At 44.3% G+C, this 23,227-nt stretch overlaps 1 protein-coding gene across 12 annotated transcripts in view; it reads left to right on the plus strand.

Moving 5' to 3' along the window:
- Nucleotides 1-23,227, plus strand: part of NCOR1 (nuclear receptor corepressor 1) — a 193,511-nt gene that overhangs the window by 142,045 nt on the left and 28,239 nt on the right. For 9 of the 12 annotated variants that reach the window (XM_056559210.1, XM_056559218.1, XM_056559215.1 and 6 more), the window contains 16 exons: nucleotides 201-364; nucleotides 936-1,056; nucleotides 2,160-2,261; nucleotides 2,342-2,442; nucleotides 3,541-3,712; nucleotides 4,071-4,214; nucleotides 5,096-5,134; nucleotides 5,948-6,031; nucleotides 6,227-6,474; nucleotides 6,561-6,921; nucleotides 9,811-10,032; nucleotides 11,890-12,099; nucleotides 12,222-12,371; nucleotides 12,503-12,679; nucleotides 15,708-15,870; nucleotides 16,076-16,551. In XM_056559210.1, coding sequence (XP_056415185.1) covers nucleotides 201-364; nucleotides 936-1,056; nucleotides 2,160-2,261; nucleotides 2,342-2,442; nucleotides 3,541-3,712; nucleotides 4,071-4,214; nucleotides 5,096-5,134; nucleotides 5,948-6,031; nucleotides 6,227-6,474; nucleotides 6,561-6,921; nucleotides 9,811-10,032; nucleotides 11,890-12,099; nucleotides 12,222-12,371; nucleotides 12,503-12,679; nucleotides 15,708-15,870; nucleotides 16,076-16,551 — 2,934 coding nt within the window. The remainder of the gene's footprint in view (nucleotides 1-200; nucleotides 365-935; nucleotides 1,057-2,159; nucleotides 2,262-2,341; nucleotides 2,443-3,540; nucleotides 3,713-4,070; nucleotides 4,215-5,095; nucleotides 5,135-5,947; nucleotides 6,032-6,226; nucleotides 6,475-6,560; nucleotides 6,922-9,810; nucleotides 10,033-11,889; nucleotides 12,100-12,221; nucleotides 12,372-12,502; nucleotides 12,680-15,707; nucleotides 15,871-16,075; nucleotides 16,552-23,227) is intronic. The other 3 variants (XM_056559214.1, XM_056559220.1, XM_056559221.1) reach the window with 1 other exon arrangement.

A 23,227-nucleotide genomic window follows, 5' to 3' on the forward strand; every position in this document is an offset into this window, starting at 1 on the left:
AAAAATAAGCTTTCTTAGTACATACGGCAAGATAGCACTGTAATATACGGTCTTCTAGATTATTTAGGGGAAGGTTTCCCAAACATCACTAGAAGGACTAATAGCTGCTTTAACCTCATGTTTCTTTGTTTTATGCCATTGCATGCTCATTTACGTTGTATTTAGTAATAATAATCACTTCTATAAATCTTATTTTCCAGTGTTGCAACCAGCTCCCCATCAAGTGATCACTTCCTTAGCTGAAGGAACCAGACTCCCTGTAACACGTCCAACCCGTCCACCTCCTCCACTGATCCCCTCCTCCAAAACCTCAGTAACCTCTTCTGACAAACCTTCTTTCATAATGGGGGGCTCCATATCACAGGTTGGTTCATTTTGCAATTAACTTTAAAAAAGTTTTTATCTAGATTTTGGTTGGTTTAAATATGTCTGGTACCTTTTATCTTACTCTGAATACAGTATGCAAAAATAAGTTGGTAAAATGCACCTCACCATGATCTGCTGCCCGTTTTAGGAGAGTGTATTACACGGATAGGTTATTACACATTACTTTTGAATTATCTTTATCCATAGAAGTGGAAACAAAGTTTTTCTTTACAGTGCCACTGAAATTTGTGCTGGTTATTATACTATACACCAATGTTTGCCAACGAGGGTGCCTCCAGCTGTTGCAAAACTACAACTCCCAGCATGCCTGGACAGCCTTTGGCTGTCCAGGCATGCTGGGAGTTGTAGTTTTGCAACAGCTGGAGGCACCCTGGTTTGGATATACTGCTATACACATTTCCAGAAATGTATTCACTTGCCTTAGTGGGAAAGTAATTATAATGGCATAAACATTTTTAAAAATTTTGATATAACAGTGTTATTATTCTGATTGGGTTGTGAAGGTTACAATGGCATTAAAGGGCAGTATTTTATTCTTGTTCTCTTAGGGTACTCCTGGGACATATTTAACATCTCTGAGCCAGCAACCCTACAGCCAAGATCCAGTTAAACCCTCTGTAGGCTCTATTTCTCTTGGCTTGCCAAGGCAACAGGAATCTGCAAAAACTGGTAAGTTTATTACTGCTTATTTTTTTTTTTCACCTTTATTTAATGTACATATCAATATCAAGGAAAGTCAAGCTCACCTGCTAAGTCTCATGCACGGATCCCCACTCAGACTCTCCGTGCCCAAATGATAAGAAAAAACGAAATGAATCCAGCACTTGAAGAAACTGCAGCTTTATTGTTAGATCCTCTTTAAAAACAGCATGGAACAATTTCCAACACTTCACAAAGACTGACACATCTTGACGCGTTTCGAGCACATGCGCTCTTTTGACAAAGAGCGCATGCGCTCGAAACACGTCAAGAGGTGTCAGACATTGTTGTGAAGTAAGTAAAGGTAAAGAACGGAAGATCAGCTCACCACAGTCCAATTGATAGGAGGATACCCAGGTGCGAATGCTGGAAGCACGGATGAGGAGCCGCCTCTCCTTGTAGACATAGAACAGAGAATGGATTGGATCCAGCTCCCAGGGAAAAAATGGTGAAATAAAACTTAATGTTTCATGTTCATGTTTAAAACAATTCGCCATAGAGATGGCAAGTGACATGTCACTCCTAAAACCAAGTGAACGCCGACGCGTTTCGAGCATAAAGCTTAGTCATGACTAAGATCTTTATGCTCGAAACGCGTCGGCGTTCACTTGGTTTTAGGAGTGACATGTCACTTGCCATCTCTACGGCGAATTGTTTTTAACATGAACATGAAACATTAAGTTTTATTTCACCATTTTTTCCCTGGGAGCTGGATCCAATCCATTCTCTGTTGTTGTGAAGTGTTGAAGTTGTTCCATGCTGTTTTAAAGAGGATCTAACAATAAAGCTGCAGTTTCTTCAAGTGCTGGATTCAATTAGTTTTTTCTTAAATATTTATATCACATCATTTATATCACATCATTTATATCACATTACGACATGTTGGTGACCTGAAATGTTTACATGCCATGCCAATGTTAGACAAGTGTTTAGAAATGCAGTGACACTAACAATGCAGTAGCTCACACCAGTGAATGCTTTACAATGACTGGTGATGTATAAAAGTATTCTTCTGTGTTCTCATATGTTTGAGATCTTGTACGACTTACCTTTCCTGTGTATATTTGTACTAGGTTCTGTTACCTACATCAAACAAGAAGAATTCTCACCCCGTGGCCAGAGCTCACAGCCAGAAGGGCTCCTTGTTAGGGCACAGCATGAAGGTGTTGTCAGAGGTACACAAAAATCTACTTGTATATTATGAGATCTAGGAGAAGTATACAGTGTTCACCTTTTATTACTGTCACTATTACAGGTACTGTGAGTGCAATTCAGGAAGGGAGCATCACTCGAGGCACTCCAGCCACTAAAGTTCCCATGGATGCAATGCCCTCTTTAAGAGGGTCTATAACTCAGGTATCAATAATTCCTCTCTAATTTGAATATTTTGCCAAATGTTATACTTTCAGCAGGATTATAAGTGTTTTCTGCTTGTATCTGTATGCTTCTGTAGCCCTTCATTTATGATTAAGTTAATTAAAAGGAAGTGGCACAGCACACATTTCTGCCTCTTTCTGCATGGATCTTAAACCCTCAGTCTGTCAAAACAGACAGGTCAACTTTTATCTAAGTATTAGAGCTCCAAATCCACTACATAGATGCATATATAACATAATATACTGGCTGTATGCAGCTGTTATCAGAGGGAGCTTACCACAATCCGTTTATACGTTGAACCCAAAAAAAAATAAAACTGGACTAGAATTTGTAGCTTTTTACTCTTAGGTTATTTCGATCCCTCGAACCGAAAAACTTGGCTCCCACCACTTAAAAGATTCACAGGTATTTTAAGAAGATTGCCCCCAACAACACAGGACTGCATCACTCTGCTTTCTCCGACAGTCTCATGGTCAGCGGCTGAAGCGGCAGTGTGTGACTGCTGTGCCATAATGACTGCAGACTCTGGAGCCCTGTTCTAGAGATTGCTCAGTGTCCAAGCAAATGGACTACCAGTAATCATCACATTTACCCTTATACTATGGATAAAACCATTTATCCACAGTTTTTTTGCAGTATTTTTATCAACAGGGTAGGTTTCTCTATAGCACCTCACAAAACACCAGCAAAAAATATAGTTGGTTTTTAATGGGGTACTCCACCGGCCAGCATTCGGAAGTGAATGTTCCGAACATCGTTTTGGCGGGGGGTCGGTCGTGCCCCTTGTGATGTCAGACACCCCACAGCGCGAAAACAGCATTCGGAACATTCACTTCTGAACGCTGGCCAGTGGAGTACCCCTTTAAGCACCTGCCCTAAGACATTCTGTAAAGTGTCACCTAATGTAAAAGATGCATAAAATACTAACACTGTGCTGTGTGATTGAAAGTTACGTCTGGTAATTGATGTTTTATCCAGTTAGTAAGTCTCCTTATTTTATTATTATTTTGAAGAAATAACCTTTTGTGTTGTTGTTTTAGAAGTTGTGTTAGTTAATCTCCATCACTGTGGTTATAGGGTACTCCAGCACTGTCACAATCTGGTATCGCTGCCGATGTCCTGCTAAAGACTACAATCACACGTCTGGCCACAGAGGATATCAGCAGTCCAGAGAAATGTAGGGAGGAGTCCGCTGCTAAAGGCCATGTCATTTATGAGGGAAAAAGTGGGCACATAGTTTCCTATGATTGTGAGTATATTAAGATTCATTGTCTCTTTGGTATAATTTAAACTTTCTCATAGCCAATGTAGCTGTATTGTGTGGAACAAAATAACTTTTTTAACCCACTATAATTGAAGACTCCTCTTAACATTCTTTAAATTACAATGAATGAGTTATTCCAGCTTTTAAAATTGATGGACTGTCTTTAGGGTAGACAGTCAATATTATATTCATGACAAGTTGCGTATTGTCATCTCCGTTGATCAAGTGACCGTGCCGCTGCAGTCTCTTCATTATTTAGATGTGATGATAATAGCACATGCCATTGTAGTGGGCATGTTATATGTTAAATGACAAGAATAATGCTTGTGATTTACAATTTCAGCTGCGATTAAAAATCTACGGGATGGTACTCGGAGTCCCAGAAGTGCTCCAGAGGTGTCATTGAAGAGAACCTATGACGCTATGGAAGGAAGTATAAAACAAAACTTGTCAGTGAGAGAATCTGCTGTATCAGCCCCCATGGAGGGTAATAACCTTTACCATCACTATCCATACCAAATCACTATCCATAAAGTGCATAACATAAAAAATCAAGCTTTATTAAAGAGAGCCTGTGACTAACTTCCCCAAAAATGGGTGTTCTAATCATGCAGCTATTTACATTTTCTTGATACGCCATCCCGTTTCCCAGATATGAGGGTTTTGTAGTTTGTTTGACAATTCAGGGAATCGGTCAGGGAATCCCTTGATATTCTGTCCCATTTTTAAATTTAAGTCCCCGTTCATCTGACTGATTTCTTTAATTGTCAAATTATTAATCTTCATATCTCAGAACGAAGGGAGTATAAAATAGTATTAAATAATAGTAAAAAGGTGTGTGATCAGTGCACCCTAAGCTATTCAGTGACTGTAAAACCTTTTTGGAGGGGTTGACAATAAGTCCTCTTTAATACTTTTGCAATAATGATTTAATTCGGCTTCTTCACTTAAAGGATTTTGAAATATGTTTAAAGTTTCCCCGTTATTTAAAAATTATTTTGACATGTCACAGAGTTTTGATAGGTTGGGGTCTCGGTGCTGAAACCACCACCAATCATTAGAACAAGAGGGGAGAAGTGCGCAGTAGATTCACGTCCCAGCTTGCAGAAATCTCCATCCTTCACTTGATGGCCCCATTATAAGTGTTATAATGTCTAATTGGATCCTTCAGTGAAGCAGGACAGAGATCGCAACAAGTGGGGAAGTAAAGCTGCCGTGCGCTTCTCCTCTGTCATACTAATGATCGGTGGGGGTCTCAGCACCGATTACTCGACTAATCAAAACTTATGACATGTCTCTGTGACATTTCAAATTTTTTTTTTTAAACAATAGGGAAACATTAACAATTAACCTTGATTTAATCAATAGGTGATTTCCCGATGACTCATTCCTTTCAAAGGATTCATGGTGAGGTTATTTCTAATCTTTTATTTTGTTATCTGTATAAAATGCTGAAATCTTGCGATTATCTGTCTGGCAACTAAGCCTTTTCAGCAGTTGTCTCAATATTACTAGCAGGATTGCAGTGAAAAGTGACATCAGTATGTAAATAAGATGGCGTCAGGCTATTCACAATAGGTGATGATCACATCTACCCTTCTCCCTCTCCAGGAACAATGACCCCTGCTCAAGTATACTTATAAAATCCTATAAAAATCAATTAGTTAGCTCCTGTCTAATCCTTATTGCCATGGGGCTGCTGTAAAGCATCTCTTAAAATGCTGTCAATAGAGCAGATCAGGAACTTGGCCAATACGGCTGCCACCATAGTAATGAACAAAAATTAGATAAAAAATACTATTAGAAAACATAACCAGATCGGAGAACAAAGAATATTTCAGTACTTGGCTTTGATCAGTAAAAAAAAAAATATCTAGAATATCTAGGTGACACATTCCCTTCTAAAGGGAACCTTTCTTTAAAAATAACCTGAAAGCTCTGTGAAAAATGTCTCTTTAGTTACTATAAATGTATGTCTAAATATGCAGCTGAGAGTTACTACTTGGATGACATGACATTCATTTGCCGAATAAGTCCTACATATTCTATAACCTACAGCTATAAGAAAAAACATTCCAGAATGATTTAATGGGGAATAAAGGTATTTACTAAAACAGACAGGTCAGGAGTGGTGACAAGTCTATGAAAGACACAGTAGAAATGGCATGTAACAAGTATAAATGTAAACAAATATAAATACAGTATTTTATTTTTTCTCAGGATTAATATGTCGTACTCTCCCTAAAGGCAGCTCACATTCAGATCTTAAGGAGAGGCCAGTGATGTCTGGCTCCATCATGCAAGGTAATTGTCAGATGATAAAACACTGTAGAAGTAAACCTCCTCATATTCGTTGGTGATTTGGATGCCAGGAAGCTTTCAGTAGGCCCTGTTTTTGACAAGCTAATTTTTTTTTATCCCCTCTATTAACCATTGGTTGCCTATAGCCAATATTTTAAGTTTATTATAGCAAATAAATATCTCTTAACTGGCCATTAGGTACCCCAAGGGCAGTGTCTGAAAACTTTGAAGAAGGGTTGAAGTATGCAAAGCAGATAAAACGTGAAAGCCCACCAATAAGGTCATTTGAAGGAGCCATCACTAAGGGCAAACCTTACGATGGTGTTACTACGATCAAAGAAATGGGACGTTCCATTCATGAAATCCCTAGACAAGACCTCATTGGCCAGGAAAGTCGCAAAACCCCAGAGAGTTCTAGGACAATAATAGATGGCTCAATATCTCAGGTATGTTTCATACATAGTTTGTGTTGTGTTGGCATTTGTATGTACCCAGTTTTTAAACTTCGTACTGTGTTTTCTCTTTCTAACAGGGTACACCAATAAAGCATGAAGGTGCATCTGGTCAGTCAGCTATTAAACATAATGTAAAGTCCTTGATCCAAGTCCTGGGTCCAAGTAAGCTATCTCGTGGGGTACCGCAGATGGAAATGATGCCAGAAAATCTAAAAATGGTAGAGAGGGCAAAATATGAAGACCCCAAAACCTCAGATGCAATCCGGGCACGTCACACTGTTGTCAGTTCTGGTACATCAGTTCTTCGATCAACTCTCCATGAAGCCTCAAAGTCTCAGCTGAGCCCTGGAATTTATGAGGATGCCAATGCAAGGAGGACACCAGTGAACTATCCCAGTCCTATGTCCAGAAGTTCACCCATGGCACGTTCATCAGATGGTAGGAGATTAGTGAAATTTGGGCAACTTGTCAAATTTAGTCAGCAATGTTAGATGTTACATTAACTTAAGAAGTAAAATACCATCTTGTAAAATGCTTCTTCAGTATAGAAATTTTCTTTTTGCACGCACAGGACTTTTTTCTCCTAGTTACAGTCATGGCCGTAAATGTTGGCACCCCTGAAATTTTTCAAGAAAATGAAGTATTTCTCACAGAAAAGGATTGCAGTAACACGTGTTTTGCTATACACGTTTATTCCCTTTGCATGTATTGGAACTAAACAAAATAAACAAATTGGACATAATGTCACACCAAACTCCAAAAATGGGCTGGAAAAAATTATTGTTACCCTTTCAAAACTGTGGAAAAATAAGATTCTGGCAAAGTCAGATTGTAGGGAGCCCCTCAGTACTGATAGCATGTCTTTTTAAACTGTGTTGGAAAACGTTTTGTCCGAGGTCTCATAGGCCGCAAACAAGTCCTCAGAGAGAGCAGTGTCCACGACCGCGGAGTCCTCTGCATCTCCAGCTGGGGCTACCAGCCGGGGTCGTTTCTTAAGGGGACTAACCTGAGGAGAGTCGTCTCGGGCACTCCATGCAGCTTCGGCGGGGGCGGATCTCCAGGCCTCGGAGACGCGCCCTGAGTCATGCCATCTGGGCCCTCAAGGCTTGGGCAGACCTCCGTCTGAGGCCGGGCATCATGGGACGCCGCCATATCTGGGCCTTTGAAGTACAGCGTCTGGTGCACACGGGTGAATGGGAGAGACTGGTAAGGACTCGCTTGCAGGGCTGATTGAACCGCCGCGGGACGCGTGGAGCGCCCACGGCCAGGAGGGGTCTGTAAGTCTCGCTCGGCAGTGCCATCTTGGGAAGCTTGCCTCGTCGTCTCCCCGGACCGAAAGAAGTAAGTTAGCGGCTGGGAAGCGCCCGGTTTGTGGTTCCTTTTCCTGCCTGGGGTCATCATGATCTGTCGCTGAGCTTGAACAAACAGCTCGGAGTCGCTGGCAGGATGATACGCTACAAAAATTTGTGCCTAGAGCAGGAGCACTCGGTTCACGTGGCCATTCAGTTCAGCGGCCAAGCCACGCTCCCCGGAAAAATAACATTGTTTCAAGCATGTGATGCTCCTTTAAATTCACCTGGGGCAAGTAACAGGTGTGTGCAATATAAAAATCACACCTGAAAGCAGATAAAAAGGAGAGAAGTTCACTTATACTTTGCATTGTGTGTCTGTGTGTGCCACACTAAGCATGGACAGCAGAAAGAGGAGAAGAGAACTGTCTGAGGACTTGAGAACCAAAATTGTTGAAAAATAAACACTCTATGAGCATCTTGTATAACAATTGATCTGTATTTTCTTATGCTGTTATTTTTGATAATTCAATTGTTCATATTTTTCAAAATTTAATAAAGCCTTTTGAAAAGAAAAAAATCAACAATCTTAAGGTTACAAGTCCATCTCCAGAGATCTAGATTTGCCTTTTTCCACAGTGCGCAACATTATTAAGAAGTTTACAACCCATGGCACTCTAGCTTATCTCCCTGGGTATTGACGAAACAGAAAAATTGATGAAAGGTGTCAACACAGAATAGTCCGGATGGTGGATAAGCAACCCCAAACAAGTTCCAAAGGCATTCAAGCTGTCCTGCAGGCTCAGGGAGCATCAGTGTCAGTGTGAACTGTCGACGTTTAAATGAAATGAAACACTATGGCAGGAGACCCAGGAGGACCCCCCTGCTGACACAGAAACATAAAAAAGCAAGACTACATTTTGCCAAAATGAACTTGAGTAAGCCAAACTCCTTCTGGGAAAATGTCTTGTGGACAGATGAGACCAAGATATAGCTTTTTGGTAAAGCACATCATTCTACTGTTTACCAAAAATGGAATGAGGTCTACAAAGAAAAGAACACAGTACCTACAGGGAAATATAGTAGAGGTCAATGATGTTTTGGGGTTGTTTTGCTGCCTCTGGCACTGGGTGCCGTTAATGTGTGCAAGGCATCATGAAATCTGAGGATTACCAGTGAGTTTTGGGTCGCACTGTACAGCCCAGTGTCAGAAAGCTGGGTTTGCATCTGAGATCTTGGGTCTTTTAAGAGGAAAATGACCCCAAACATATGTCAAAAAGCACCCAGAAATGGATGGCAACAAAGCGCTGGAGAGTTCTGAAGTGGCCAGCAATGAGTCCAGATCTAAATCCCATTGAACACATGTGGAGAGATCTTAAAATTGCTGTTGGGAAAAGGCGCCCTTCCAATAAGAGACCTGGTGCAGTTAGCAAAGGAAGAGTGGTCCAACATTCCGGCTGAGAGGTGTAAGAAGCTTATTGATGGTTATAGAAAGTGACTGATTTCAGTTATGTTTTTTTCAAAGGGTGTGCAACCAAATATTAAGTTAAGGGTGCCAATAATTTTGTCCAGCCCATTTTTGGGGTTTGGTGTGACATTGTGTCCAATTGGCTTTTTTTCCTCCCATAATTGGTTTAGTTCCAATACACACAAAGGGAATAAACGTGTGTATAGCAAAATATGTGTTACTGCAATCCTTTTCTGTGAGAAATACTTCATGTTTTTTGAAAAATTTCAGGGGTGTCAACATTTATAGCCATAACTGTAAATGCTATGCAGAAACTTGATGATATGTGGAGGTCAGACTATTGGGATCTTCATCAGTCAAAAGAACTAAGGGCCCTTGACCACACTGCAGCATATCTTAAGTGAATGAATTTGTGCTAATAAGGACTAGGCATAGACTGAATATAGATATAGTGGTCCTAGATTAAGGGCTCATATAAAAGTTCTAGGGGGCATGAGAAATGCTGGGACAGTATTCGTGAGCAAAAAAATTAGTGTTCAATATCTTAACTATACTACATTTTTTTTTCAGGTGGACTTACTCAAGGGAAGTCTTCCAGTCATGAGCGAAAAAGCACATTGACCCCCACACAAAGAGAAAACATTGTTGTGAAGTCACCAGTCCCTGGTGTAGATCCGTCTGCTGCTCACAGTCCCTTTGATCCACTCCTACGTGGTCCAACCCCGGGTGAAGTGTACAGAGCTCATCTGCCACATCTCGATCCAATGCAGTTTCATAGAACATTGGATCCTGGTATGTAAACAGCAGTAAAGTGTCTGTTCTTTTAAAATAACTGTGCCCCCTGTCCTTAGCTTATGTGCTATTACAACTTGGCTCCATTCACTTCAATGCAACTGAGCTTTAATACCGCACGCAACCACAGGACAGAGGTGGTACTGTTTTTTTTGTTTTTTTTAAAGAAATATGTCTTTGTCTATTCTTGGATAACTCCTTTAACCCCTTAAGGACTCAGCGTGTTTCCATTTTTGCATTTTCATTTTTCCCTCATCACCTTCAAAAAATCATAACTTTCAATTTTGCACATAAAATTCCGTATGATGGCTTATTTTTTGCGCCACCAATTCTACTTTTCAGTGACATTAGTCATTTTACCAAAAAATCCATGATGAAACGGAAAGAAAATTCATTGTGGGACAAAATTGAAGAAAAAAAAATGTAATTTTCTACGCAGTGCATTTGTCGTACTTAGGATAAAAATCATAACTACATGCAGGAAAATTTATACGTTTAAAATTGTCATCTTCTGACCCCTATAACTTTTTTATTTTTCTGCTTACGGGCCGGTATGAGGGCAAATTTTTTGCGCCGTTTTCTGAAGTTTTTATCGGTACCATCTTTGCATTGATCAGACTTTTTGATCGCTTTTTATAAATTTTTTTATGATATAAAAAGTGACCAAAATACACTATTTTGGACTTTGGAATTTTTTTGCGCGTACGCCATTGACCGTGCGGTTTAATTAATGATATATTTTTATAGTTCGGACATTTACACACGCGGCGATACCACATATGTTTATTTTTATTTACACAGTTTTTTTTTTATGGGAAAAGGGGGGGGGGTGATTCAAACTTATTAGGGAAGGGGTTAAATGACCTTTGTTAACTTTTTTTTATTTTTTATTTTTTTCACTTTTTTCTGCAGTGCTATAGCTCCCCCACACTGCACACACTGATCTCTTATACTGATCCCTGCAAAGCTATAGCTTTGCATGGATCAGCGAGAGAGGGGCTCGATTGCTCAAGCCTGTAGCCCAGGCTTGGAGCAATCAAACCCAGATGGGACGCGACGGAGCAAGGTAAGGAGACCTCCGCTCAAGTCCTAGCTGATCGGGACATCGCGATTTTATCGCGATAGTCCCGATCATCCCTACTGAGCTGCCGGGAAGCATTTACTTTCATTTTCAGCGCAGCGATCAACTTTGATCGTCGCGTCTAAATAGTTAATAGCACGCGGTACAACAATCGGTGCCGCGCACTATTAGTCCAGGGTCCCGGCTATAAATAGCAGCCGGGACCGACCTGGTGTGATGCGGCGTCACGGCGTGACCCCATTTTAAACACCGGGACCGGGCGCAGGGCTTACAGGTACGCCCTGCGTCCTTAAGATGTTAAAGGGGAAATGTCTTATACATGTGCTTCCCACACCTACTGTTGAGGGGGCCACGAACCTCATTAGTGTGGAGAATATATGGAGCGGTGGTCACACATGTTTGTGGCTCTTTCCATTACTACTATGGGAGTTAAATATTTGGCTCGCTCTTAATAAACTTATAAAACTGAGTGCAGAGAGAGACACACAAGCACGACCACCTCTGCAATTATTCTAAACATGGAGATATCAGCTTCCTAACTAGGTGGGTTAGGGAGTCCCTGTTCTTCACACATGGCCTAAAGGATGGTATCTACATCTTTCAGATGTTTATAGCATATTCTTTGTATGTGCCTTAAATGTCTACGTTGGGAATTCACTTTAAGTAAATTGTTTAGTTTTTGAAGTACAATCATATAGAATACTCCATATTATTGCATTTTAAGATCATTGAAATTTCAAACGGTTGTCATTTGTACCCTTTCTATCTTTTATCAGCTGCTGCAGCCTACTTGTTTCAAAGACAGTTGTCACCGACCCCTGGCTATCCTAGTCAATACCAGCTCTATGCAATGGAGAACACTCGTCAGACAATCCTAAATGACTACATCACTTCTCAGCAGATGCAAGTTAATTTAAGACCGGATGTTGGTCGAGGGCTTTCGCCAAGAGAGCAAGGTTTAGCTATTCCATATCCAGGGGCACGAGGTAAGCTGACTTTTGCACTGTGTGTATGGAATGTAATTGTTTCTCTATTACCTCTGTTATCTTTTCTGTTTTATCATTATCTTGTGAATATTTTTAATCCAGTGTGTTTATATTCCCATTAGGAATTATAGACTTAACCAACATGCCACCTACTATCCTGGTCCCTCATCCTGGAGGAACTAGCACACCACCAATGGACAGAATTACTTACATGCCAGGGACACAACTGGCTTTTCCTCCAAGGCCATATAACCCAGCTTCCATGTCTCCAGGTTTGTTACATTTTTGAATTATAGATATTTTTATAACTTTGTGTAGAAAATCACGTTCTTGCTTTTCACCGTGGTCTATCCTTTTAGATCCATTTAATTTTATGGTGTCAAAAAATATTTGTGTTTTCCAGGGCATCCTTCACCTTTAGCAGCTGCATCCTCTGCCAATGCTGAGCGTGAGAGGGAGCGTGAAAGAGAGCGTGAACGGGAAAAAGAACAGCGTGATAGAGAGCGAGAGAGAGACCGGGAAAGGGAGCGCGAGAGAATTGCAGCAGTTGCTGCTCAAAGTGAACATTACCTGCGGCCAAGTAAGTAAAATAGTTATACAGGATTATATTGCAGTGATAGAACGGCGTATAGGTTGTAATAATATGGTGTCTAGTTCAATTCTCTATGTTAAAAAGGATATTTTAAAGATTCTAACTCCTCACCTATCCAAAGGATATGTGATCAGTGCTTGGTCATTGCGACCCAACTACTGGGACCTCCTGCAATCACAAGAATTGAGGTCCCTTGTTCCCTTAGTGATAGGAACAGTGGCCCATCATGCATGCTGCAGCGTCAGTCACTCGCCTGGAGGCTGCCAAAGACAGCCGATTGCTGTACTTTTGTAGCATGTAAATAGAGCAGTTTACCCACTTATTTTTTTTTTGTGTCCTCATGCCCAAAACTGTACTCAATATTCGGTATGTGGTCTGAGGGCCTTGGAAGAATAGTTGGTCTCTTGGCAGGCTGTAGATAATTTACTGCAGAAAGCTTTCAGACTATTCTTTGTGTAAATGCTATGAAGCTTCCTTTCCCATCTAGCTGCAATCATAAGGAAAAGACAATTTACAGCAGAGGAAAATCTTATCATATAAATGGTGAACATGGTACGGGCTTCTTGGTAGAGAAAATTTTGAAGGGTGTGAAGTTTCTCTGCTCGTGACAGCACCTGAGCACTGACACACCTTTTATTCATGGAATAGTTTTGTTACAAATTCTAATATTCATGCAAATTTCTGGGCATGTGGAGGGTAAGAGGCATGATTCCTGACAATGGTTGAAGTTGGCTTCCAAGGTTTAGTTCAGTTTTCAAGAAAAAAAGTTAGTCTAGGACATCCTGTTAAAATGTTATTATTATTAATAATAATAATTACAAATATCAGGTACACTTATTTACACATTTTATACAATGTAGTTCTTAAGTATAGCATAGATGGTAGGGATCGACCGATTATCGGTATGGGCGATATTATCGGCCGACAATCCCGATTTTAGGGATTATCGGTATCGACAATTACCTTGCCGATAATGCCCCGCACCGCGACACCAGCGCCCCCCTACCCCCCCGGCCCGCCGCACCGCGACCGACCCACTGCACCGCGTCGCACCCCCTACCGTAGTGCTGGGCGGTATACCGGTATGGATTTTTGCCCATACCGCTATACCGGTCGGGCCCCTCCCCCATCCTCCGAGTCAATAAAAAAAAAAATGTTTTTACTTACCCGTAATGGGGGTGGTCCGGGCCATCCATCGTTCCTGTAGTGTCCGGGGGCATTCCGGGTGAAGAGTGAACCGGTCCGGGCTGTCCTTCTCCGGGGGTCATCTTCTCCACTTCAGACAGGCTCCGGCCTAGTATGCTGCATAGACGCCGCTACGCCGTGACGTCAGGTGCGTCGCTGCGCACGGGCTTCACTGCGCAGCGGCGTCTATGCTGCGTTACTAGGCCGGAGCCTGCCCGGAGTGGAGAAGATGACCGCCGGAGAAGAATAAACAGCCCGGACCGGTTCACCCTCCACCCGGAACGCCCCCGGACAGTACAGGAACGATGGATGGATGGCCCGGACCACCCTGACAGGTAGGGGAGAGAAGCGGGTGGTGGCGGTGGCGGCCTATGGCACCGCAAAAGCCACTGCAGTGCATTGATTTAAAGCGCCCGCTTTAAATCACTTCTCTGCAGCGGTGTCGAAGGGGGATAAATAGCTGATAACTTACACCGGAATATCGGTAGAAGTTATCGGCTATCGGCCCTAACCTCCACTGATTATCGGTATCGGCCCTAAAAAAACGATATCGGTCGATCCCTAATAGATGGCACATTCATGCATTTTCCAAAACGCATTGTACAAAATAAATGTAATCATTGACTTGCTAGCAGAAAATTTGCAACAGAAAAGCAGCAGCATATATAGTACGTGTGAACATAACAGCTAAAGCAGCAGACTTTGTGAAAAACCAAAATTTGTTTGTCTCAAACAGCACCACACCTGTACTCAAGTTGTGCGTGGTATTGCAGGTGAATTAGGTTGAAAGGAATGTAGCCAAGTTGTATTTGCACACGCAACCTCAGAACAGGTGTGGACAACCCTTTTAGGGCATTGGGCAAAATAACTGTTAAATGAGGAGTCTCCATCATTCAACAGGTACCTCCTCCAGTTGCTGCCTCGAATAGGTCTGGGAACATATTCAGTGTCATAAAAATGGAGACTGCTTGCATCTGTTTAAAAAAAAAATTGGTTAAAAAGCATAGGCACGGCATGCTTTTAGAAAATTACATATTCTACAAAATGTGCTGAAATAACTTTGTCTTGAATACCGTACATACTCGAGTATAAGCCGACCCGAATATAAACAGAGGCCCCTAATTTTACCCCAAAAACCCAGGAAAAGTAATTGACTCGACTATAAGCCTATGGTGGGAAATACATAATTCCCCCATGCAATCATCCAGACCCCAGTCATCATCGCCATCGGCTGTCCAGGCATGCTGGGAGTTGTAGTTTTGAAACCTCTGGAGGTCTGCAGGTTGAAAACCACTGTGGCCTTCGTCATCAACCAGCCCCCCCCCCACCCGCCCCGGGCCATCCGGAGCTGGTCTGGGCCATCTGTGCTGCAGGGACCATTCGGTGGGGATGGTTAGTCGTTGCGGGCTGTCCATTTTCACCGGGGGGGGGCCTCTTCTCTGCGCTTCGGGCCCAGACTAGTGACGTTGCCTTGACGACGACGCACAGGGACGTTGCGCATGAACGTCCCTGTGCGTCGTCGTCAAGGCAACGTCACTACTCCGGGGCCGGGCCCGAAGCACGGAGTTGTAGTTTTGCAACATCTCGAGGTCCGCAGGTTGAAGACCACTGATGAAGGGATTGACAGGCGGAGAGTTCACTCGAGTATAAGCCGAGGGGCCTAAAGCAAACATAAGAATATCAACTTGTGTGAAGCGATGTAATGCAGTAGGTTTTGACTTTTCCAAACATGGACACTACTACTTTAACCTGATCCATTGGTGTAGTTCAGCAATGTTTGTGCATTGACTTTTTGTGTGCATCTTACTAAGAAAAATATTTATTTCTGCAGTCACAGAACAGCCTGGTAGGCCGAGTAGTCATGGATATGTTCGGTCACCCTCACCATCAGTCCGTTCCCAGGAGAATCTGATACAACAAAGGCCAAGTATATTACACGGAGCTAATGGGAAAAGTGTTATTACACCCTTAGATCCTGCCACGCTAAGAATAATGTAAGTATTTCTCTAGAAAGGTTTCTATAAATAAGCACTTCCCTTAGTACTATAAATTAGCATAAGACTTCCTGTTATTGTACTGGTATCCAGATTTTTATAAGCTTTTAAGACAAATACTTTTCAGAACAGGACGCTGTTAAGAACGTGCTTTATTTTTCTGTGGATTTTGTCTTAATTTGTTATAATTTCTTGTAACCCTCAGGCCACTCAATCCTGGAGGTCCATCTATCACCCAAGGAATTCCTAACACCCGCTACAGCACAGCTGCTGATGCATTGGCCGCCCTGGTAGATGCTGCAGCCTCAGCTCCGCAGATGGAAGTTAACAAGCCAAAAGAAAGCAAACATGAGTCTTCGCGATCAGAAGAAAATATAGCTCGGCGAGCAGCACTAGAGCAACAACAGATGGAGTCTGAGCGTAGACTGGTACAAAGTCCATACACATCTTCAAGTTTCTCAACTAGCAAATCCCAAGGCCAGCAAACTCCGGCTGTGTATTCCGAAGCAGGAAAAGATAAGGCTGCACACACTAAATCACGATATGTGGAGGAGTTAAGGACGCGAGGCAAGACCACAATTACTGCAGCCAACTTTATTGATGTCATCATAACGCAGCAGATTGCCTCTGATAAAGATGGCCGCGAGCGCAGTTCGCAAAGCTCAGATTCCTCCAGTAGCAGTAAGTGTATATTTCCACCTTTTTCCTATATTTCAATTTTTTTATGTTTATTAACCTCTTAATAACCGCCAATATGTCTCTTTTAAGGTGTTCATTAGGGGTACTTATCAGATTTGTATATTACTTCTATTAAAAAATCTTAATCCTTCCAGTACTTATTAGCTGCTGAATACTACAGAGGAAATTCTTTTCTTTTTGGAACACAGAGCTCTCTGCTGACACCTCTGTCCATTTTAAGAACTGTCCAGAGTAGGAGAAAATCCCCATAGAAAGCATATGCTGCTCTGGACAGTTCCTAAAATGGACAGAGATGTCAGAATAGAGCACTGTGGTCATGATGTCAGCAGAGAGCTCTGTGTTCCAAAAAGAGTACCCCTTTAACCAATAAAATATATGATCACAAAATGGTGACTAACAAAAAGTCTCACAAAAATACAAGCTCTAATGTGGCTTTGTCGACTGAAAAAATATATATATATGGAATAATATATGGCATTTGAACGGTGGCAATGGAAAAAACTGAAAAAAATAAAAATTGGAAAATTTGGCTTGACAGGAGAATGGGTTAAAGAGTCATTGCAATGGCAACAGAAAACATGCACGAAAATAGTGATAAAGCAATTTTACATGTGAAGTAGCATTTAGATCATTAGAGGTGGCTAGAATATTCGTCGATATTCATCAGCAGACTATGCCAAACAGACAAACAAATGGGAATCGTAATCGAACGTAAAAAAAAAATGTGGGGGGAGCACTTTAAGCGGCTAAGGGGTAGAGGATTTCTCTTAACCCCTTAAGGACTCAGGGTTTTTCCGTTTTTGCACTTTCGTTTTTTCCTCCTTACCTTTTAAAAATCATAACCCTTTCAATTTTCCACCTAAAAATCCATATTATGGCTTATTTTTTGCGTCGCCAATTGCACTTTGCAGTGACATTAGTCATTTTACCCAAAAATGCACGGCGAAACGGAAAAAAAAATCATTGTGCGACAAAATCGAAAAAAAAACGCCATTTTGTAACTTTTGGGGGCTTCCGTTTCTACGCAGTGCATATTTCGGTAAAAATGACACCTTATCATTATTCTGTAGGTCCATACGATTAAAATGATACCCTACTTATATAGGTTTGATTTTGTCGCACTTCTGGAAAAAATCATAACTACATGCAGGAAAATTTATACGTTTAAAAATGTCATCCTCTGACCCCTATAACTTTTTTATTTTTCCACGTACGGGGCGGTATGAGGACTCATTTTTTGCGCCGTGATCTGAAGTTTTTATCGGTATGATTTTTGTTTTGATCGGACTTTTTGATCGCTTTTTATTCATTTTTTAATGTTATAAAAAGTGACCAAAATACGCTTTTTTGGACTTTGGAATTTTTTTGCGCGTACGCCATTGACCGTACGGCTTAATTAATGATATATTTTTATAGTTCGGACATTTACGCACGCGGCGATACCACATATGTTTATTTATTTTTTTACACTGTTTTATTTTTTTTATGCGAAAAGGGGGGTGATAGGACCCCATAGGGACCTATAACACTGCACACACTGATCTCCCATCCTGATCACAGGCGTGTATTAACACGCCTGTGATCAGCATTATCGGCGCTTGACTGCTCCTGCCTGGATCTCAGGCACGGAGCAGTCATTCGTCGATCGGACACCGAGGAGGCAGGTAAGAGCCCTCCCGGTGTCCGATCAGCTGTTCGGGATGCCGCGATTTCACCGCGGCGGTCCCGAACAGCCCGACTGAGCAGCCGGGATACTTTAAGTTTCACTTTAGAAGCGGCGGTCAGCTTTGACCGCCGCTTCTAAAGGGTTAATACCGCACATCGCCGCGATCGGCGATGTGTGGTATTAGCCGCGGGTCCCGGCCGTTGATTAGCGCCGGGACCGACGCGATATGATGCGGGATCGCGGCGCGATCCCGCTTCATATCGTGGGAGCCGGCGCAGGACGTAAATATACGTCCTGCATCGTTAATGGGTTAAAGGAAAAGAGACAGCTCCTAAAGGGGAGGCATGTGACTCTGGTTCAGTAGAGTTATAACAACGATTAACCCAAGTGGCCAGGTCAGATCCATCTTTAAAGGCAATCCAACTAAACCCAAGTAATGTAAAAAGCACTGGTGTTTTTCCATTGTCATTCACAATCATTTCTCGCTCGTGTCATTGGGACAGCCTTTTTGCTGACTCATATCTCTAAGAGAAGGTCGTACATGGTTGAGCAGTGCTACCAGGTTAATATTTTAGCATGCCATGGGTAGTTTGTGCGTGAGAAGTGTTTTTTTTCAGTGAACGTTATACCTAGTTCCTTTTCCCAGGCCCTTAGAAGTCCAAAAGAGTTAGAATGTTCACTGTTCGTTAGTATGGATTGTGTAATAGAAAGAAGGTGAGGACTGGAGTAATGGCTCCTCAGGAGTTCATGAAGGAGTCGGGCATAGTGGGGCGCTTCTCCTTGCGATTGTTGAGGTATCTCAGCACTTAGACCAGAACCAATCAAAATTTCTCTATCGGCCCCATTGGGGGACACAGACCATGGGTGTACGCTGCTGTCTCTAGGAGTTATGATACTATGGCAATAAAAAAGTCGGCTCCTCCCCGCAGGATATACCCGCCTCCAGGCCCTGAGCTAATCAGTTTTAGCTTAGTGTCTGAAGGAGGTGGACATGGCCTGGAATTCTCCAGACCAGGTCTTCAGTTTTATTATATTCTTAGGCTGGGTTCACACTACGTTTTGTCCCATACGGGAGCGCATACGGCAGGGGGGAGCTAAAAGCTCGCGCTCCCGTATGTGACCGTATGCGCTCCCGTATGTCATTCATTTCAATGAGCCGACCGGAGTGAAACGTTCGGTCCGGTCGGCTCATTTTTGCGCCGTATGCGCTTTTACAACCAGACCTAAAACCGTGGTTGACCACAGTTTTAGGTCCGGTTGTAAAAGCGCATACGGCGCAAAAATGAGCCGACCGGACCGAACGTTTCACTCCGGTCGGCTCATTGAAATGAATGACATACGGGAGCGCATACGGTCACATACGGGAGCGCGAGCTTTTAGCTCCCCCCTGCCGTATGCGCTCCCGTATCGGACAAAACGTAGTGTGGACCCAGCCTTAGTTAGGGATGTGTTAGTTTTTTAATCCTTTTTCTTTCATGTTTTCAGGTGGGGACTCAGGAACTGCGATTGAGGGGGCACAGACATTGCGTATATGCGCTGTTAACCCCCTCTCGCCAACGGTCAGCGCCTGGGGTTGTACCTCATGGGTCTGGGTCCCCCTATTTCCCTGCTCGCCTCGCTCGCACATGGTAGCTCGGCGTGATGCAGGTGACAGAAAGCCGACTGAAGGCCTCACAGAAGACTCCATTAGGTAAGTTCTTCTGACTGAGTTGAGTATTTATTCCTTTCTCCCTTAGGTGCTGCCTTGCACCCTCTGGAGACCCTCAGTTTTTGGCCCACCTTTCAGGGTCGAAGGGGCTGGCCTGTGCTAGGGGCTTTATCTTTTATTCTGGGGCGAGCAGTGGCATATTTGGAATGAATGGATCACTTTATTCTTATGCACTCGTGTGTGTGTGTGTGTGTTTTTACTATGCGGCTGACAGCCGCGGCGCTTATACTGTTCGGGCGCATGAAGCGCCGACTTTCGCTTCGGCAGTACACGCTGCCGGCGAATATGGGTCTCGCCCGCTCACTTCCCCGCGGGCGCATATGCGGCTGACGTGCGCTCAGGGCAAGGAGCGGGCACCATTACTATTTTTCTTCATCGGCATTCGGAGGCCGGGGCGCTATAGCTCCGCCCACAGGGCCGCCGTAGCTTACTGGAGGCGCGAATCGTCCTCCAATCAGCGCCGTGCACACGATTTTAGGTGGTAGGGGCCAATCAGACAGTGCCCCTGCTCCAGGCTTGCCCCTCTCTGTCTATTGGCTGGCCTGTTTCTCCCTCTCTATCTACACAGAGCGGAGTTCTCCTCACAGCAGCTGCCACAGGGGACACAGACTCGGGTGAGAGAGTTCTTTTTTCGTTATGTCCGTACCCAGAACTGTTCCTCCCTCTAAACAGACAACTGGAGTGTTAGTTTCCTATTTTGTCTGTAAGAGCTGTAATTCCAAAATGCCTGGTTCTGCATAACCCACTTGCTCTGCCTGCTCCACTGCTACCCCAGACCCCCTGGTACCCCCGGATGCTCTTTCAGTTCCAGTGGATTTGGCTGCCCCTCCAGCCTGGGTTTCTTCCCTATCCCAGTATATGGCTGACTTGACTCAAGTCTCCCGTTGGGTGGCTGAGGCCTCCCGTGACGTGGTGTCTGCCTTAAAGAGGTCTGCCCTGTGCCGACCCTCTAAAGGGCCCCGCTCCTCTTCTCCGCATGCTTCACGCTCTCACAAGCGTACTAGGGGTGTCTCTTCTGACTCTTCCATTGAGTCTTCAGGTAGACGTGGGTGCTCCCCTCGTGAGTCCCGCGTCCTCTGGAGGAGCGACGTTTGTGACCAGATGACCCCCGTGTCATCTGGTCACAAACGTCGCTCCTCCAGAGGACGGTTTTGGAGCCAGAGCCGCGTACCCGGTCAGGGTCGCCCCCCTCCAGGGCTGCCTCCACTCGTTCACATTCTCCTGGTGAACTGGCGGATGAGGCTTCCGAATCGGCATCTGACTCAGAGGACCGCTCGGATACAGTGGAAACAGTGAACTCATTGGTTGCGGCCATAAGAGACACCTTTCACTTAGAGGACCCAGGATCTACGGACGTGACTCCTGAAGTATCCTTTCATCGTGCTAAACCAGCACCTCAAAGGTTCAGCTCTCACGCTGAATTTGACACCCTTCTGGAATCTGCATGGAAACATCCCCCCCCAGAGGATCTGTCTGCTTTGGTTCTCCAATGCTCTAAAGCTGGGGACTTTCTGTGCACAGCTTCCATGCTGTCAGCCCGTTGTGCTGCCTTTGCTGTGGGTCACCAAGCAGCCCTCTGCCGTTCCATGTGGCTTAAGGCTTGGAATGCGGATGCCGCCTCCAAAAGGTCTCTCACCGAGCTTCCTTTTACTGGTGCCCGTCTTTTTGGCAAGCGCCTTGACGAGATTATCTCTGATGTGACTGGGGGTAAGAGTTCCTTGTTGCCTCAAAATAAGACTTGCTCTACTTCCCAGAGGAAGTCCTCTTCCTTTTGGACTTTTGGCCCCAATAAGGGGTCTGGGCAGGCACCTTCGCGGGACAAGAAGGCTCCCTCGTTCTAGGCGCGCCCGTCTTGGAAGTCGGACACCAACCATTCCGGACGTTTTTGCCGCCAAATCGGGTAACTGCAAACCCACTTCCGCATGAAGTGATGCCCCCACACACATTCTTGACTCTTGGGTCAGAGACGTGGTGTCCAACGGATACCGAATCGAATTTGGCTCCCTCCCGAGGGATCGTTTTTTTTCTCTGGTGAAGCAGTTTCGGGAGGCTCTCCAGTCCCTGCTTCTCCAGGGAGTTATTGTCCGCGTTCCTCCAGGGGAATGTTTTCGGGGTTTCTATTCCAATCTTTTTGTGGTCCCCAAGAAGGGCGGTTCTGTGCTGCCAATCCTGGACCTCAAGCGTCTCAACCGTCATCTTCTCATCTGCCACTTCCGAATGGAATCTCTCCGTTCGGTAGTGGCATCCATGGAACAAGGGGAGTTTCTTTCTTCGGTGGACATCAAAGATGCCTACCTCCATGTTCCAATATTTCCCGGCCATCAACGGTACCTCCGCTTTGCGGTTCCGGAGGGGCATTTTCAATTCGTAGCCCTCCCCTTTGGTCTGGCCACTGCTCCTCGGGTCTTTACCAAGATCCTTGCCCCAGTGATAGCCCTGTTGTGGTCGAGAGGAGTCTCAGTGATCCCTTACCTGGACGACCTTCTCATCAAGGCTCCCACCAGAGTCCAGACCCTGGAGAATGTGGATCTCACTCTCCAGACTCTGGATCGCTTCGGGTGGATGGTCAACCGGGACAAGTCTGTCCTCTCTCCCACCCAGTCTCTGATCTTCTTGGGATTTCAATTCAACACTGCCTCTGCCCGGATCTGCCTTCCGCCGGATAAACGCCTGACTCTCCTGTCAGGAGTCCGCTCCCTTCAGGCCCAGGTCCCAGTTTCCATCCGCATTTGCATGGAAGTCTTGGGTCGGATGGTAGCGGCCATGGAGGCCGTACCCTTTGCCCAGTTTCATTACTGCCCCCTTCAACTGGCGATTCTCTCTCGATGTGCCAGATCTCCTCTGTGTCTCGATCGCAAGATTGGTCTCCCTCGTCGGATCCGTCAGTCTCTTCTCTGGTGGCTCTGCTCCCCCCTTCTTCTTCAGGGGCGATCATTTCTTCCCCTCCACTGGCAGGTAGTTACAACGGATGCCAGTCTGTCGGGCTGGGGCAGTGTGTTCAGGGACTGGACGGTTCAAGGCCTCTGGTCTCCCCGGGAAGCCCTTCTTCTTGGAACTGAGGGCGATTCTTCATTGTCTTCTTCATTGGGAGTCCCTGCTTCAGTCCCGCCCTGTCCGTGTCCAGTAGGACAACGCCACGGCCGTAGCGTACATAAATCGGCAAGGCGGCACTCTCAGCTCGGCAGCCATGGCCGAGGTGACAAAGATTCTCATCTGGGCGGAAAACAAGGTTCCGGACATTTCGGCAATTCACATTCCGGGTGTGCTCAACTGGGAAGCGGACT

This window comes from Hyla sarda, chromosome 2 (genome assembly GCF_029499605.1).
Source record: "Hyla sarda isolate aHylSar1 chromosome 2, aHylSar1.hap1, whole genome shotgun sequence".
NCBI lineage: Eukaryota > Metazoa > Chordata > Amphibia > Anura > Hylidae > Hyla > Hyla sarda.